A 16,054-nucleotide genomic window follows, 5' to 3' on the forward strand; every position below is an offset into this window, starting at 1 on the left:
CTTGCCGGGTAGATCCCGGTCAGGGTGCATGCCGGCATCTGTCTCTGTCTCCCCATCCTCTCACTAAATATAAAAAAGAAAACAACACTAACCTGAGCCTCCAACTTGGTCTTGGCATCCACACGATTGCTCTCACACAAGTGCTCCAATTCCTCAGCATGTTTCACGGCTTTGCGTAAGCGAGACAACAAGTGGAACCGTTTTCGGGGTTCAGTGTTGGCTTCCTGTTTGAGCTGCATGGCATAGCTCCAGGCTCTTTCAGCATCCATCAAAACCAGAAGCAAATATCTAAACCAGGGACAAGAACGAGCGAGCTCAACAATAAAGGTCAGGAGTGTCAGACTCAGGCATTCTCCAGGGCACAGTTTTCAGCCTCTCAACTTCTGTCTTCATGCTCCCTGGCTCTCCTCCTAACAACTTGTCTCACAGTATCAACCATGACTCCCAAATCAGCATCTCTGATCCTGACTTAGGTTCCCCCTCAGGTTTCTAACCAACCACCAGATACATCTAATTGAAAAACCTGCTCCCTGTCCTGGCAGGATAGCTCAGTTGGTTAGAGTAGTGGTAGTTAACCTGGTCCCTACCACCCACTAGTGGGTGTTTCAGCTTTCATGGTGGGTCGTAGCGGAGCAATGAAAGTATAAATAAAAAGATTTAACTATAGTAAGTTGTTTTATAAAGATTTATTCTGCCAAACTTAGCAAAAATCCGACATAAAGTAGTTGGTAAGTAATTATTATTATATGCTTTAACTTGCTGTAACTCTGCTTTATAAATTTTGTAAAGTTACTTCCCTACTTTAAAAATCACTATTACTGTGGAACCAGGGGGCGGTTAGAAAATTTTACTACTAACAGATACAAAGTGGGCGGTAGGTATAAAAAGGTTGACCATCCCTGGGTTAGAGCATCATCTCAATATGCCAAGATTAAGGGTTTGATCGTGGGTCAGGACACATATAGGAATAGATCGATGTTTCTGTCTCTTTTTCTCTCTCTCTAAAATCAAAAAATAAATTAAAAAAAAAAAAAAGCCTGCTCCCACCTCAAACTTGGCAAACCCAGACTGACTCCTCCCCATTTTTAGCAAATAGAAGCTGTCCAAGCACATGATCTGGCCTCTCCTTTGAATTAGCACCTCCTTCATCCCAACCCAGTTAGAAACCAAGGCCTTAAGAGGCAATATATTGAAGTGGTTTAGAAAAAGCCTCTCGAGTCTGGGTTGGAATCTCAGTGCCATCACTCATGACTCTGGGCAAAGTACAAACCTTTCTGTGCCTGACTCTCCCATGCAGTAATACAAGTAACACGCTTAGACCAGAGCCTGGCACTCACTGAATCCTAAACATGTTAGCTACTTTGTCCTCACTATGGTGAATCTTTGTTTAATTACTGCCTGATTCATCTTCCTTATACATCAGCTTTTCTCCAAAATAAAAAAGGTTCTTGCTGGTATAAGAGACTCTTCCTAACTTGATCACATCAGATTTATTCAATACATCCTGCTTAATCTCATCATAGCCCCTGTACTCTAGTTTTCTGACTGTCTCTACACATCAAGCTCCCAGTCCCTTCGCTGCCCAAATGGAGGCTAACACCTGTCCAGAACATGACAGTTCCTGTACATCACTGCATGATGTTTCCTGACACAGAATGTTCTTTCGTCTCACAATTCCTTCTGGTTCAGCATCCTCCACACAGGCTTCCTGGTTCCCTATTAAGAACCCCCAAGCTAATCTCTCCCTTCCAAGACTTCAGAATTCTTAAGAGTCAATGACACACAATATGGCAGTTTTGTTATCTTGCAGTTCTTCCTGTTTTGTACTTGACCAGCATCTCTCAACAAGATCACAGTCAACAAGGTTTAAGAACTAAGCCTTGTAAACTCTTCTACATCCAGTATGGTGTTTGGCTCACTGCTGGCCATATACTAGACCAGAGGACAGAAATTTTTTTTTTTGGGGGGGGGGTTTGTATTTTTCTGAAGCTGGAAACAGGGAGAGATAGACTCCCGCATGCGCCTGACCGGGATCCACCCGGCACGCCCACCAGGGGGCGATGCTCTGCCCCTCCGGGGCGTCGCTCTGTTGTGACCAGAGCCACTCTAGCGCCTGGGGCAGAGGCCAAGGAGCCATCCCCAGCGCCCAGGCCATCTTTGCTCCAATGGAGCCTCGCTGCGGGAGGGGAAGAGAGAGACAGAGAGGAAGGAGAGGGGGAGGGTGGAGAAGCAGATGGGCGCTTCTCCTGTGTGCCCTGGCCGGGAATCGAACCCGGGACTTCTGCACACCAGGCTGAAGCTCTACCACTGAGCCAACCGGCCAGGGCCCGAAATTTTTTTTGTAAAAGGCACAACAGATTTTAGATCCTGTAGGGCATATGGTCTCTGTCACAACTACTCTGTTATCATAGCACAACCAGCTGTAAACAATACTAGACAAATGGTGTGGCTGTGTTGTAGTAAAACTTTACTTACAAGAATAGGTGGCAGAAGGACCAATTTGGCCCACAGGCTGAAATCTGAAGAACCAACCTAGAGACCTTCAATGCATGTTTCTTGATTCTTTTTTTTTTTTTTTTTTTTTTTTTTTGCATTTTCTTTTGTATTTTTCTGAAGCTGGAAACAGGGAGAGACAGTCAGACAGACTCCCGCATGCGCCCGACCGGGATCCACCTGGCACGCCCACCATGGGGCGACGCTCTGCCCACCAGGGGGCGATGCTCTGCCCATCCTGGGCGTCGCCATGTTGCGACCAGAGCCACTCTAGCGCCTGAGGCAGAGGCCACAGAGCCATCCCCAGCGCCCGGGCCATTCTCGCTCCAATGGAGCCTTGGCTGCGGGAGGGGAAGAGAGAGACAGAGAGGAAGGTGCGGCGGAGGGGTGGAGAAGCAAATGGGCGCTTCTCCTGTGTGCCCTGGCCAGGAATCGAACCCGGGTCCTCCGCACGCTAGGCCGACGCTCTACCGCTGAGCCAACCGGCCAGGGCCTGTTTCTTGATTCTTCAGCAAAAATACAGCCCACAAAAATAGGAGATACTTCAAAATGAATATGAAGCGATAAAATATCCCCTAATTTTTGTGAGCAGTATACTAAGCATGGGTGTATTCAGCACCGAAACACAGAACTCTTCTGTAATAATTTACACACAGCCAGATTTAAGATACACTGATTTAAGCAAACACTTAAGACACTGAAATTTGCATTCTACAAACCTTACCCAATAACTAGATTTTAACCACTGACTTTAACATTTACCATCCACCACAGTTGTTTTTTTTTCTTAATTCAGCAAGAGGAGGGGAGGTGGAGAGAAAGACTCCCACATGTGCCCTGGCCATGATCCACCCGGCACACCCACTAAGGGGCGATGCTCTGCCCATCTGGGGTGTTGCTCCACTGCTCAGCAACCAAGCTCTTTTTAGCACCTGAGGCGGAGGACATGGAGCCAGTCTCAGTGCTCGGGACCTACTTGCTCCAATTGAGCTATGGCTGCAGGAGAGGAAGAGGGGGGCAGAAGAGGGAGAGAGGGAGAGGAAGGGAGGAAGAGAAGAAGAGAGGGAGGAAAAGAGAGAGAGAGAGAGAGAAGCGAGAGGGGGAGGGATGGAGAAGCAGATGGGTGCTTCTCTTGTGTGCCCTGACTGGGAATCGAATCTGAGACACCACATGCCAGGCAAATGTTCTACCACTGAGCCAACTGGCCAGGGCCCCACCACAGTTCTTAAACAAGTTTTTGAACCTCTTGAGCCTGTTTCCTAATCTTATTATAACACAGCAATAGTAAAAATGCCCACTCCACATAGCTGCTATAAAATCACACAAGATAATTAAAGAGTTTGGCACAATGTCTGGCCCACTAATTGTTCAATAAATGTATTAGCAATAAGTATTTAGCATCTAACACTGAGTAGTCAATACCTGTTATCAGTCAGAAGATCTTCAGTTACTTTTTTCCCTGTGAATTTGTGCCTGTTCCCCATCTTGAAGTTGAGTGTTTTCCGGAGACGTCTTTGTCTACGGGAACAGTAGCCCCTATAAGAAACCACAAACAAAAATCATTCAGCCAAACTGATAGTACTTTCAGCAGTATATTCTATATAATAAGGTAAAGTCAAAGGGTTAACATGTTCTACTTATTGTTATTATAGATACCACACATCATCTTGCAAACATTCCCTGAACTAAAACATGCAGTAGTCTGATCGGTATCAGAGAAAACGCAGAGACAAAGGACACAGTACCCCTTCTCAAAGAACCCAAATTCTAGTTGGGGAGGATGGTACAGAAAAAATGGCAACCAAGAAAACAAGGCAAATGTCCAATTGAATGCAAAGGGCACAAGTAATCATTCTCTCCTTGTTAACACTTTTGCTAGAGCAGACTTATGATGGGTTTTGAAAAAACGAGTAGGAGCCTCTTCTGCCAAGCCACCCTGTGCTTATGCAGCTCTTCATTCTTCTATTATAGCATAGAGGACTGTAATCATGTTCTCACATGTCTGTCTCACAAATGTAAACTCTTTTAGTGCAAAGATGGTTTTATTTTCAAATTTCTTTTTTTTTTGGTGACAGAGAGAGACAGACAGGGATAGATAGGGACAGGAAGGGAGAGAGATGAGAAGCATCAATTCTTCATTGCAGCACCTTAGTTGTTTGTTGATTGCTTTCTCATATGAGCCTTGATGGGAGGGGGGGGGGCTACAGCAGACCAAGCGACTCCTTGCTCAAACCAGCAACCTTGGGCTCAAGCTGGGGAGCTGTGCTCAAACCAGGTGAGCCTGTGCTCAAGTTGGTGACCTCGGGGTTTCAAACCTGGGTCCTCTGTGTCACAGTCTGACGCTCTATCCACTGTGCCACTGACCTGGTCAGGCATTTTCAAATTTCTTAGCACAGTGCCTAACATATACATGTTCAATAAAAGTATTTTGACTAAACTAGTGTAAAAAACATACAACATTTTACCAATCCTTAATTAAATAATACAGCATAGAATATAGAATATTTAAATGATACTTTAATATTTTAGTCTTAAAGCTCCCAGGGTATATAAAAAGAAAAATAATAGTCTGGCTGAATCTATAAACTAGATCATTTCCCTCAATTCATAATTTTTGCTTTATCACTTAATTCTTTTATATGAAAATCAAATGGAACACCCATACATAGTGGGGAGAAACATAAACTGGTAAGAATTTTCTGGCAATATGGATACATTTCATCAAGAACTTTAAAAATGTTCATATTCTCACCCTGGTTAGATAGCTCCACTGGTTAGAGCATGTTCCAAGGCACTTACAGGAATAGATTGATGCTACTGTCTCTCTCTCTCACCCTTGCTCTCTAGATAAAATCAACTAAAAAAAAAAGTTTATGCTCCCTGAACCAACAGTCTACTTTTATATTATTCTATATTAAGAAATAATTACAAAGAGGTTTGAAGAGAGATTCACAGGAACAAACATTTTAAATATACAACACTGGCTATTGTATACATAACCAACTTGGGGGAAAAGGTGAATTAATTATGGTATGCCTATACATTGGGTAATAATGAAACTAGTAAAAATCGTGTGTAGGACATTTTTATAGGCAGAGAGAAACACATGCAATCCATAAAATACATAAAACTCAACAAAAAAGTGGGATGCAAAGTTGTATATACAATATAAGCAACCTTATGGAAAAGTGCATAGAAAAAGACTAGAGGCCCTGGCCGGTTGGCTCAGTGGTGGAGCATCGGCCTGGTGTGTGGAGGTCCCGGGTTCGATTTCCGGCCGGGGCACACAGGAGAAGCGCCCATCTGCTTCTCCACCCCTCCCCCTCTCCTTCCTCTCTGTCTCTCTCTTCCCCTCCCGCAGCCGAGGCTCCATTGGAGCAGGGATGGCCCGGGCGCTGGGGATGGCTCTGTGGCCTCTGCATTGGGCACTGGAGTGGCTCTGGTTGCAGCAGAGTGACGCCCCGGATAGGCAGAGCGTCGCCCACCGTGCCGGGTGGATCCCGGTCGGGCACATGCGGGAGTCTGTCTGACTGCCTCCTGTTTCCAGCTTCAGAGAAATGCAAAAAAAAAAAAAAAAAAGACTAGAAAACCAAAAATATTATTTGGTAGATATACATATACAAATGCATTTATGTATTTAAAGACATAAAAATGACCCTGGCCCAGTAGTTGGTTAGAGTGTTGTTACAACACACCAAGGTTGTGGGTTCAATCCGGCTAGATTAGTTATGGTTTTGTTTTGTTTTTAAGTGAGAAGAGGGGAGATAGACAGACTTCCACATGTGCCCTGACCAGGATCCACCCGGTAACCACCATCTGCAGCTGGTACTTGAATCAATCAAGCTGTCCTCAGTGCCTGAAGCCAAGGCTCAGGCCAATCAAGCCACTGGCTGTGAGAAGAGGAGAAAAGAGGGAGAAAAAAGAGGAGAAGCACATGTGCCTTGACCAGGATCGAACCTGGAGGTCTGCATGCTAGGCCAATGCTCAATACTCTATCCACTGAGCCAACTGGCCAGGGCTGGTTATGTTTTCTTGTGTGTGCTTTTTTTTGGTGACAGAGACAGAGAGAGGGGACAGATAGGGACAGACAGACAGATAGGGAGAGGTGAGAAGCATCAATTCTTCACTGCGGCTCCTTAGTCTTAGTTGTTCATTGATTGCTTTCTCATATGTGCCTTGACAGGGGGGGGTGCGGGGGGATGCAGCAGAGCGAGTGACCCCAGCAACCTTGGGCTTCAAGTCAGCGACTTTTGGGCTCAAGCCAATGAGTCTGCACTCAAGCCAGATGAGCCCGCACTCAAGCCAGCGACCTTGGGGTTTCGAACCTGGGTCATCCGCGTCCCAGTCCAACATTCTATCCACTGTGCCACTGCCTGGTCAGGCTGGTTATATTTCTTAAAAGCTTATTTGTTAGATACAAATTCAAGTATTGATGGGTGAAGTGGTATGATATCTAAATTTTGCTTTAAAATAATTCATTAAAAAAATGCAATATAGACCATACTGAATCCTGGCAAGGATGCAGAACTAGAGCTATCATGTTGGTGGAGAGCAGTGCAAACTGCTATAATGATTTTGGAAAACTGCTTGTAATATGTTACTAAGGCTAAACTTAAGCATACCCTATAGTATTCCACTCCCAGGTATATATCAAACAGTTATGAATACTTCCCTCCACCAAGACATACAAGAATGTTTATGGCAGCATTATTTGAAACAGCCTAAGACAGGAAACTGGCCAAATGCCCAGCAACAGTACAGTGGAAAATAGTGGTACAATCACATGACAGAATACCATATAGAGAATAAAAGAACTACAACTATATACAACATGGAAGAATTTCAAACACAGTGTTGAAAGAAAGAAGGCTCTCACAAAAGAGTATATACTATGTATGTATGCTATGCAGATATATGTACAAGACACAACCAATGAGTACACAACTAAATGAAACAATTAGTGGAACAAAGAGTTGATACTTCTTTCTCCCTACCGGCCTCCAAATCAATGGGGGGAAAAAGTAAACCTACTATAAGGGATAAGAAGTCATGATCACAGTGACCCTTGGGGAGGGAGGGTTTGTGATACTGGTTATGATCTGTCTCTTAATCTGTATGCTGGTTACAGGTTTTGAAAAAAATTTTTCTTTTTTTTTAGGTTTTGAAAAATTTATTAGCCTGACCTGTGGTGGCGCAGTGGGATAAAGCTTCGACCTGGAACGCTGAGGTTGCCTGTTCGATATCCTGGGCTTGCCTGGTCAAGGCACACATGGGAGTTGATGCTTCCTGCTCCTTCCCTTTCTCTCTTTCTCTCTCTTTTTCTCTCTCTCTCTCTCTCTCTCCTCTCTGAAAATTGAATAAATAAAATCTTTTTAAAAAAAATAAATTCCTTAAAAAAAATTTTATTGATTTCTGAACACTTCTGTGTATCTAAACTATACTTCAGTAAAATGGTCTAATAAATCCTTTAATAAAATGTTTTTTTTAAAAAAGGAGTGAGGCCCTGGCTGATTGGCTCAGTGGTTGAGCGTCGGCCTGGCGTGCAGGAGTCCTGGGTTCGATTCCCGGCCGGGGCACACAGGAGAAGCGCCCATCTGCTTCTCCACCCCTCCCCCTCTCCTTCCTCTCTGTCTCTCTCTTCCCCTCCCGCAGCCAAGGCTCCATTGGAGCAAAGTTTGCCCAGGCACTGAGGATGGCTCCATGGCCTCTGCCTCATGTGCTAGAATGGCTCTGGTTGAAACAGAGTGACGCCTCAGATGGGCAGAGCATCGCTCCCTGGTGGGCATGCCGTGTGGATCCCGGTTGAGCGCATGCAGGAGTCTGTCTGCCTCCCCGTTTCAAACTTCAGAAAAATACAAAAAGAAAAAAGAGGCCCTGGCTGGTTGGCTCAGCGGTAGAGCGTCGGCCTGGCGTGCGGGGGACCCGGGTTCGATTCCCGGCCAGGGCACATAGGAGAAGCGCCCATTTGCTTCTGCACCCTCCCCTCCTTCCTCTCTGTCTCTCTCTTCCCCTCCCGCAGCCAAGGCTCCATGGAGCAAAGATGGCCTGGGCGCTGGGGATGGCTCCTTGGCCTCTGCCCCAGGCGCTAGAGTGGCTCTGGTCGTGGCAGAGCGATGCCCCGGAGGGGCAGAGCATCGCCCCCTGGTGGGCAGAGCTCGCCCCTGGTGGGCGTGCCGGGTGGATCCCAGTCAGGCGCATGCGGGAGTCTGTCTGTCTCTCCCCGTTTCCAGCTTCAGAAAAAAAAATACAAAAAAAAAAAAGAAAAAAAGAAAAAAGGAGTGGGAACATATGCAACAAAATGGGCAAAAAGCTGATCACTGTAAAAAATGTGTGATGGGTTAAATATACTATCAAGTCTACATTTGTTTTGGAAGCTTAATAATAAACAACAAATCAAGTCCTAACAGTCTCCTGATGAACTCTTCAGTGGCTTTCCCCCGCACCCGGCTGGACGCCTGCACAGGATACCCTGGCCTACGGGGCTGACACATTCTGGTCCTGCCACTTCTCCCACTGGATCCCTAACACACTCAAGACCTGTTCATTCTGCCAGTGCTGCTAACCCTTCAGCATATAGCTGATTCCTTACAGTCTGGGACGCAGACTGTTGTAATATTTTTTTAAATATCAGGTAGCCAAAGCCTCTATGTACAATATAGTACTGCACCGAATGACACATTAGGCATCTACTATATGTTTTAGACTCATACAAAATGTTTTCCAACTTAAAGGCTGTTATAAAAGTTTACCAATAAATTATAATGATGGAAATTCCCCTTATATGTTTAAATACTATAAACTTTTAGCGTGCGGAGGACCCGGGTTCGATTCCCGGCCAGGGCACACAGGAGAAGCGCCCATTTGCTTCTCCACCCCTCTGCCGCGCTTTCCTCTCTGTCTCTCTCTTCCCCTCCCGCAGCCAAGGTTCCATTGGAGTTAAGATGGCCCGGGCGCTGGGGATGGCTCTGTGGCCTCTGCCTCAGGCGCTAGAGTGGCTCTGGTCGCAACATGGCAACGCCCAGGACGGGCAGAGCATCGCCCCCTGAAGGGCAGAGCGTTGCCCCTGGTGGGCGTGCCGGGTGGATCCCGGTCGGGCGCATGCGGGAGTCTGACTATCTCTCCCTGTTTCCAGCTTCAGAAAAATGAAAAAAAAAAAATACTATAAACCTTTGAGTTTAACCAAGACTACACAATATAATTGTTAAAAAAAAAAATGAGTACCACCTGATTAGATGATGGTGCAGTGAACAGAGTGTCGGACTAGGATGCTGGGGACCCAGATTTGAAATCCCAAAATTGCTGGCTTGAGTATGGCTCATCTGGCTTGAGTGTGGGATCATAGACATGACCCCATGGTGCTGGCTTGAGCCCAAGGTCTCTGGCTTGAGCAAGGGGTCACTCACTCTGCTGTAGCCACCAGGTCACGACACATATGAGAAAGCAATCAATGAACAACTAAGGTGCAGCAGTGAAGAATTGATGCTTCTCAAGTTTCTCCCTTCCTGTCTATCTGTCCGTCTCTCTGTCTCTGTCATACAAAAAAAGAGTATCATTAATTGCTTATTAATTTCAGAAGTTTCCACTGTATCTGCAATATTATAAGGCAAAATGGATAAAATACTTGGCTCCTTTTATTCATTATAAAACTTTAAACTTGGCCTGACCTGTGGTGGCGCAGTGGATAAAGCATCAACCTGGAAATGCTGAGGTTGCCAGTTCGAAACCCTGGGCTTGCCTGGTCAAGGCACATATGGGAGTTGATGCTTCCAGCTCCTCCCCCCCTTCTCTCTCTCTGTCTCTCCCTCTCCTCTCTAAAATGAATAAATAAAAAATAAAAAAAATAAAAAACTTTAAACTTGAAGATTAAGTACCCTTTGAGGATTCATTATAAATTCAGAACTGGACTTTCTAGTTATACTTTCTAATATCACAAAGTAGGATATTAAGAAAAACAGCCTGACCTGTGGTGGTGCAGTGGATAAACCGACCGAGGTCGCCGGTTCGAAACCCTGGACTTGCCTGGTCAAGGCACATATGGGAGTTGATGCTTCCTGCTCCTCCCCCCTTCTCTCTCTTTGTCTCCCCCCTCTCTAAAATGAATAAATAAAGTCTTAAAATAAATAAATAAAATGATCTTTTTTTAAAAAAAAGAAAAACTAAGTTTGAAAATGCCAAAATTATCTACATATCTTGCACATGATACTAACCTGTACCTCTGGAAATCTCCATGCCGTAAACCATGCTGCTGCTGGGATTCCTTAATAATCTGCAGAACTAGAGCCAAGATTAAGGAAAAGCTTACAGTGTAGAACCCAAATCAAAACATGTTCCCCACCTGACCAGGCGGTGGTGCAGTGGATAGAATGTCGGACTGGGATGCGGAAGACCCAGGTTCGAGACCCTGAGGTCGCCAGCTTGAGCGTGAGCTCATCTGGTTTGAGCAAAAGCTCACCAGCTTGGACCCAAGGTCACTGGCTTGAGCAAGGGGTTACTCGGTCTGCTGTAGGCCCCCGGTCAAGGCACATATGAGAAAGTAATCAATGAACAACTAAGGTGTCGCAAGAAAAAACTAATGATTGATGCTTCTCATCTCTCTCCGTTCCTGTCTGTCTGTCCCTGTCTATCCCTCTTTCTGACTCTCTGTCTCTGTAAAAAAAAAAAAAAAAAAAAAAATGTCTCCATTAGTTTACATTTTCATCAAACCACAGCACTGGTTTGCTCAGTTAGTTAGAGTTGTCCGGAGACACTAAGGTTGCAGGTTCCATCCCCAGTCAGGGCACATACAGGAAGCAACCAATGAATGCACAATTAAGTGGAACAATAAATGAATGCTGCCTGACCAGGCGGTGGCGCAGTGGATAGAGCATCGGACTGGGATGCGGAAGGACCCAGGTTCGAGACCCTGGGGTTGCCAGCTTGAGCGCAGACTCATCTGGCTTGAGCAAAAAAAAAAAGCTCACTACCATGGACCCAAGGTCACTGGCTCGAGCGGGGGTTACTCAGTCTGCTGAAGGCCCGTGGTCACGGCACATATGAGAAAGCAATCAATGAACAACTACAGTGTCGCAACGAAAAACTAATGATTGATGCTTCTCATCTCTCTCCGTTCCTGTCTATCCCTCTATCTGACTCTCTCTCTCTGTCCCTGTAAAAAAAAAAAAATTAAATAAAAATAAAAAAAAATAAATGCTTTCTCTCTCCCCCTTCTCTAAAATAATCAAGCAATAAAAAAAATCTTAATTCAAACCACAGCATATTAAACATTTCTGCAATACTTAGCACATTAACTAGTGAAACCTCCTATAACCATTTACTTTCTTTCATTGATTTTAGAGAGAGAGGAAGGGGGAGAGAGAGAGGCAGAAACATCGATTCATTTCTGTATGTACCCTGACTGGGGATGGAACCTGAAACCTTTGTGCACCAGGACAATGCTCTAACTAACCAAGCTATCCAGCCAGGACTGTAACCATTTTCAATAGCCATCCTGCCACAGGACAGGACTAAGTACAGAAAAAGGTTGATTTCCTTAACTATTATACAGTGTGTCCGTAAAGTCATGATGCACTTTTGACCGGTCACAGAAAAGCAACAAAAGACAATAGAAATGTGAAATCTGCACCAAATAAAAGGAAAACTCCCAGTTTCATACCTATTCAGTGCAGTTCGATGTGGGCTCACGCACAGATTTTTTAGGGCTCCTTAGGTAGCTATCCCGTATAGCCTCTACAGACTCGTCACTGACTGATGGCCTACCAGAACGGGGTTTCTCCATCAAACTGCCGGTTCCCTTCAACTGCTTATCCCACCGAGTAATGTTATTCCTATGTGGTGACGCTTCGTTATAAACGCGCCGATATTCACGTTGTACTTTGGTCATGGATTCGAATTGAGCGAGCCACAGAACACACTGAACTTTCCTCTGTACTGTCCACATCTCGACTGGCATGGCCGTGGGCTGCTCCGCTGTATACATGATGTTATGTCATCATCTGCGCATGTGCGCATGTTGCCACAGCATCCTACAGAAACGGGGAGGGTTTTCCTTTTATTTGGTGCATATTTCACATTTCTATCATCTTTTGTTGCTTTCCTGTGACCGGTCAAAAGTGCACCATGACTTTATGGACACATTGTATTCCCACTTTCAAACTAAAGAAGGAGGGAAGCCTGACCCATAGTGGTGCAGTTGGTAAAGCATCAATCTGGAACGCTGAGGTCGCTGGTTCGAAACCCCAGGCTTGCCTGGTCAAGGTACATATGGGAGTTGACGTTTCCTGCTCCTCCCCCACCTCCTTCTCTAAAATGTATTAAAAAAAGAAAAAAGGAGGGCATTAGCCATTAAAGGTTATTGAAACCCAACAGCTTAAATTAAGTTGTTGGATTTTAAATGTAGACTGTAATTGGGGTGGTGCCCATTGATCTACACGTAGACACAGTAATTTATTTGTTCAAGCAGATTCAGGCTATAAATGACGTGTATTACTTCTCTATTTGCATAACCTCCTACAGCTGCCAAATCTAAATTTTCTTAACAGCTGTGATGCTGCATGAGCCTATGGTTAGCACATGCCAACCAAACTAGGCCACAGTTTGCATAAAAAATATTGAAGTTTTTCTTTTAAAAGAAAAAGCCCTGACCAAATTCTCCTTTTTAAGAATCTTACAAGTGTATTTTAAAATACTGAATCCCCAAAGGACTATTTCAATAATTAAAAGGGGACAAGGAGATATAAAGTCCGTAGTAAAATAAAGGCATCCTAACATCCACTTAGAACTATACCATCAGTTCAAAAAGTAAAACTCAACCCCGGAAAACTTAACTACATTAAGATGTCAAGCTAAGTGTGTCATTTCAGAAATTCAGCTACATTTTCTTCTTTTGTTACTTCATTTCAAAAAGCACAAACTAGTGTCATCAGCATTCAGCTATGATTACACCCTGATGTAAACTAGAAATCAGTTCCTCCGGCTCATCTGAACTCTCAAAACAAAATGCCTGCAGATCTACTAAGAAAGCGATTCAAATGATGCTAAAAAGCTACCATTTTGACATTCAAAATGGGCATCAAGCTTTTTCTCAGATCACTCTTTGCCTTCACTTCCAGAACATCAAACCGTAATTTTTACTACTCATTCTCCGACAAAAGTATTAAGCCAAAATGTCAAGATTGAAAAATTTCCCCCCAGTTCTGTGGCTGAAGGTGCCAAAGCCGGAGCTCGGTGGGTTGGGTAGAGTGTCACCGCCTCCACCAGCCCACCACTTGGGCAACTGCCGGCGAAGTGCAGAAACGTGCCCAATGCCCCGGTGCCGCCTGAAAGAAAAGGACATTCTGCAGCTGGAGAACGAAAAAAGTGCGAGGAAAGACCGCTCAAAACACAGACCCTGGAACTCTGTCAAAAAGTAGGGGCGAAGGAAACTTCAACCCGTGGCCTCTCTTGGCCAGGACCTGCGGGGACCGATGCCACTCCCGCCTCCGGCCCGCCAGATCGACACGTAGTCATTCCAAGTTAGGCCTGATTAGTGTAGGATACTCTCCAAACTCAGGCTATCCCCGAATTCTTTGTTTGCCTTCGATCCGGCTGAAGGTCGTTCGTTTTCTTTATTTTCTTCTCCGGCACCGCGTCCGCTGCCGCCACTCCCGCCGCCGCTGCCGCCGCCGCCGCCGCCGCCAGGAACCTGTTTCTCAGCAGCCATCTTGCCCAGCGCCGCAGAGCAGGACGGGATAGAGGAGGCGTGACGACCGCGGCGGGAGACAGAGGAACCTGCCAGGACGGGCTGATGGGATAGCGACGGACTCCGCCGCCCGCTGCCCTTCCCGCAGGCAGCAGCCACTCGCTGGAGCTCCGCTGCGCGTGGACTCGGATTCCCCATCCTGAATCGTGGGGGACTGGGCTGAGGATTCTCAGGCGCAGAGGGGATCATAGCTGTTGAGGTCTTCTTCGGGGCAACCCCACCTCCCGTACACCAAGGGCTGAGGACCCGGAGATGGAACCCCACCTTCTGCATCCTTGCACGAAGGATCCCGCGCACAGAGGCAGGGAGCGGGTGGCTAAGGACTTTGAATTTCGAAGTATCTACCTCCACGGGGACTCGAGTGATGGAGTGCCCCTCTAGAGGAAGGAAACAGCTCTCCTTTGAGGGAACAGCCTGCGAAAGCGAGGACCAGAGTAAGCGCTGATGGAGTTAGCAAGTACCGATGGAAGAACTTGATGACTGCTGGGGATATGTGCCCTTCTCTGGATTTTGGGGCGAGCAGTCTGAGGAGAGAGAGTTGAGGAGAAGGAGACTATGGATCTTGGCTCTGCAATATGGCACTACGGGCTCTGGAGTCTGAGTCCTTGCGCTCCAATCCTGGCTCCACTATTATTGGTTAGGAGATGTTGGGCAAATAACTTCCTCTCCGTCTATACCTTTTCCCCCATTTGTGAAATGGGGATGATCAATTAAGACGGTTAATACGAAGATTAAACCAACTGATGCATTTTAAAGTAAGTCTCTATTCAATACCACTAATCAGAAGAAAAATGCAAATCAAAACCACAATGAACTATTGCCTCACGCCCATTAGGATGGTTACTATCCTCCCGCCCCCAAGTTAGAAACGGGGAGGCAGTCAGACAGACTCCCGCAGGCTCTCGACAGGGATCCACCCGGCATGCCCACCAGGGGGCGATGCTCTGCCCATCTGGGGTGTTGCTCCCTTGCGGCCCTTGGCCATTCTAGCGCCTGAGGCAGAAGCCATGGAGCTGCCCTCAGCGCCTGGGCCAGCTTTGCTCCAATGGAGCCTTGGCTGCGGGAGGGAAAGAGGGAGATGGAGAGGAAAGAGAGGGGAAAGGGTGAAGAAGCAGATGGGCGCTTCTCCTGTGTGCTCTGGCTGGGAATCAAACCCAGAACTTCCACAAGCCCGATGGACGCTCTACCACGGAGCCAACCGGCCAGGGCCAGATGGTTACTATCCTTTTTTTTTTTTCATCTCTGGTAGTACATTTTTGTCAAGAAATTTATTAACCTTTACAAACACTATTTTTACTCCATTCATAAAAAATGACTTATGGCCTGACCAGGTGGTGGCGCAGTAGATAGAGCGTCGGATTGGGATGCGGAAGGACCCAGTTCGAGACCCGCAGGTCGCCAGCTTGAGTGCGGGCTCATCTGGCTTGAGCAAAGAGCTCACCAGCTTGGACCCAAGGTCGCTGGCTCCAGCAGGGGGTTACTCAGTCTGCTGAAGGTCCATGGTCAAGGCACATGTGAGAAAGCAATCAATGAACAACTAAGAAGTTGCAACGCGCAACGAGAAACTGATGATTGATGTCTCTCATCTCTCTCCGCTCCTGTCTGTCTGTCCCTGTCTATCTCTGCCTCTGTAAAAAAAAAAAAAAAGAAAAATGACATGATGAAATCTGTAATAAAACCATATAACGTTTGTCAATGCATTCACCAAGACCAGCTTCATCCATGGACATAACGAACCACTTTAAAACAGCAGTTTTCGCCTGACCTGTGGTGGCGCAGTGGATAAAGCGTCGACCTGGAAATGCTGAGGTCGCTGGTTCGAAA

The 16,054-nt window shown here is 46.0% G+C and overlaps 1 protein-coding gene across 2 annotated transcripts in view; it reads right to left on the reverse strand.

Annotated features, from left to right (window-relative positions):
• The window catches only part of SRP68 (signal recognition particle 68), a 45,622-nt gene extending 31,414 nt beyond the window's left edge, over positions 1-14,208 (reverse strand). For both annotated transcript variants that reach the window (XM_066237462.1, XM_066237461.1), the window contains exons 1-4: positions 14,029-14,208; positions 10,701-10,767; positions 3,916-4,029; positions 93-288 (exon numbers count right to left, since the gene is read on the reverse strand). In XM_066237462.1, the coding sequence (XP_066093559.1) occupies positions 93-288; positions 3,916-4,029; positions 10,701-10,767; positions 14,029-14,191 (540 nt within the window). In that variant the 5' untranslated portion in view covers positions 14,192-14,208. The remainder of the gene's footprint in view (positions 1-92; positions 289-3,915; positions 4,030-10,700; positions 10,768-14,028) is intronic.
• Between the last annotated feature and the right edge of the window lie 1,846 nt (positions 14,209-16,054).

This window comes from Saccopteryx bilineata, chromosome 6 (genome assembly GCF_036850765.1).
Source record: "Saccopteryx bilineata isolate mSacBil1 chromosome 6, mSacBil1_pri_phased_curated, whole genome shotgun sequence".
Classification (NCBI taxonomy): Eukaryota; Metazoa; Chordata; class Mammalia; order Chiroptera; family Emballonuridae; genus Saccopteryx; species Saccopteryx bilineata.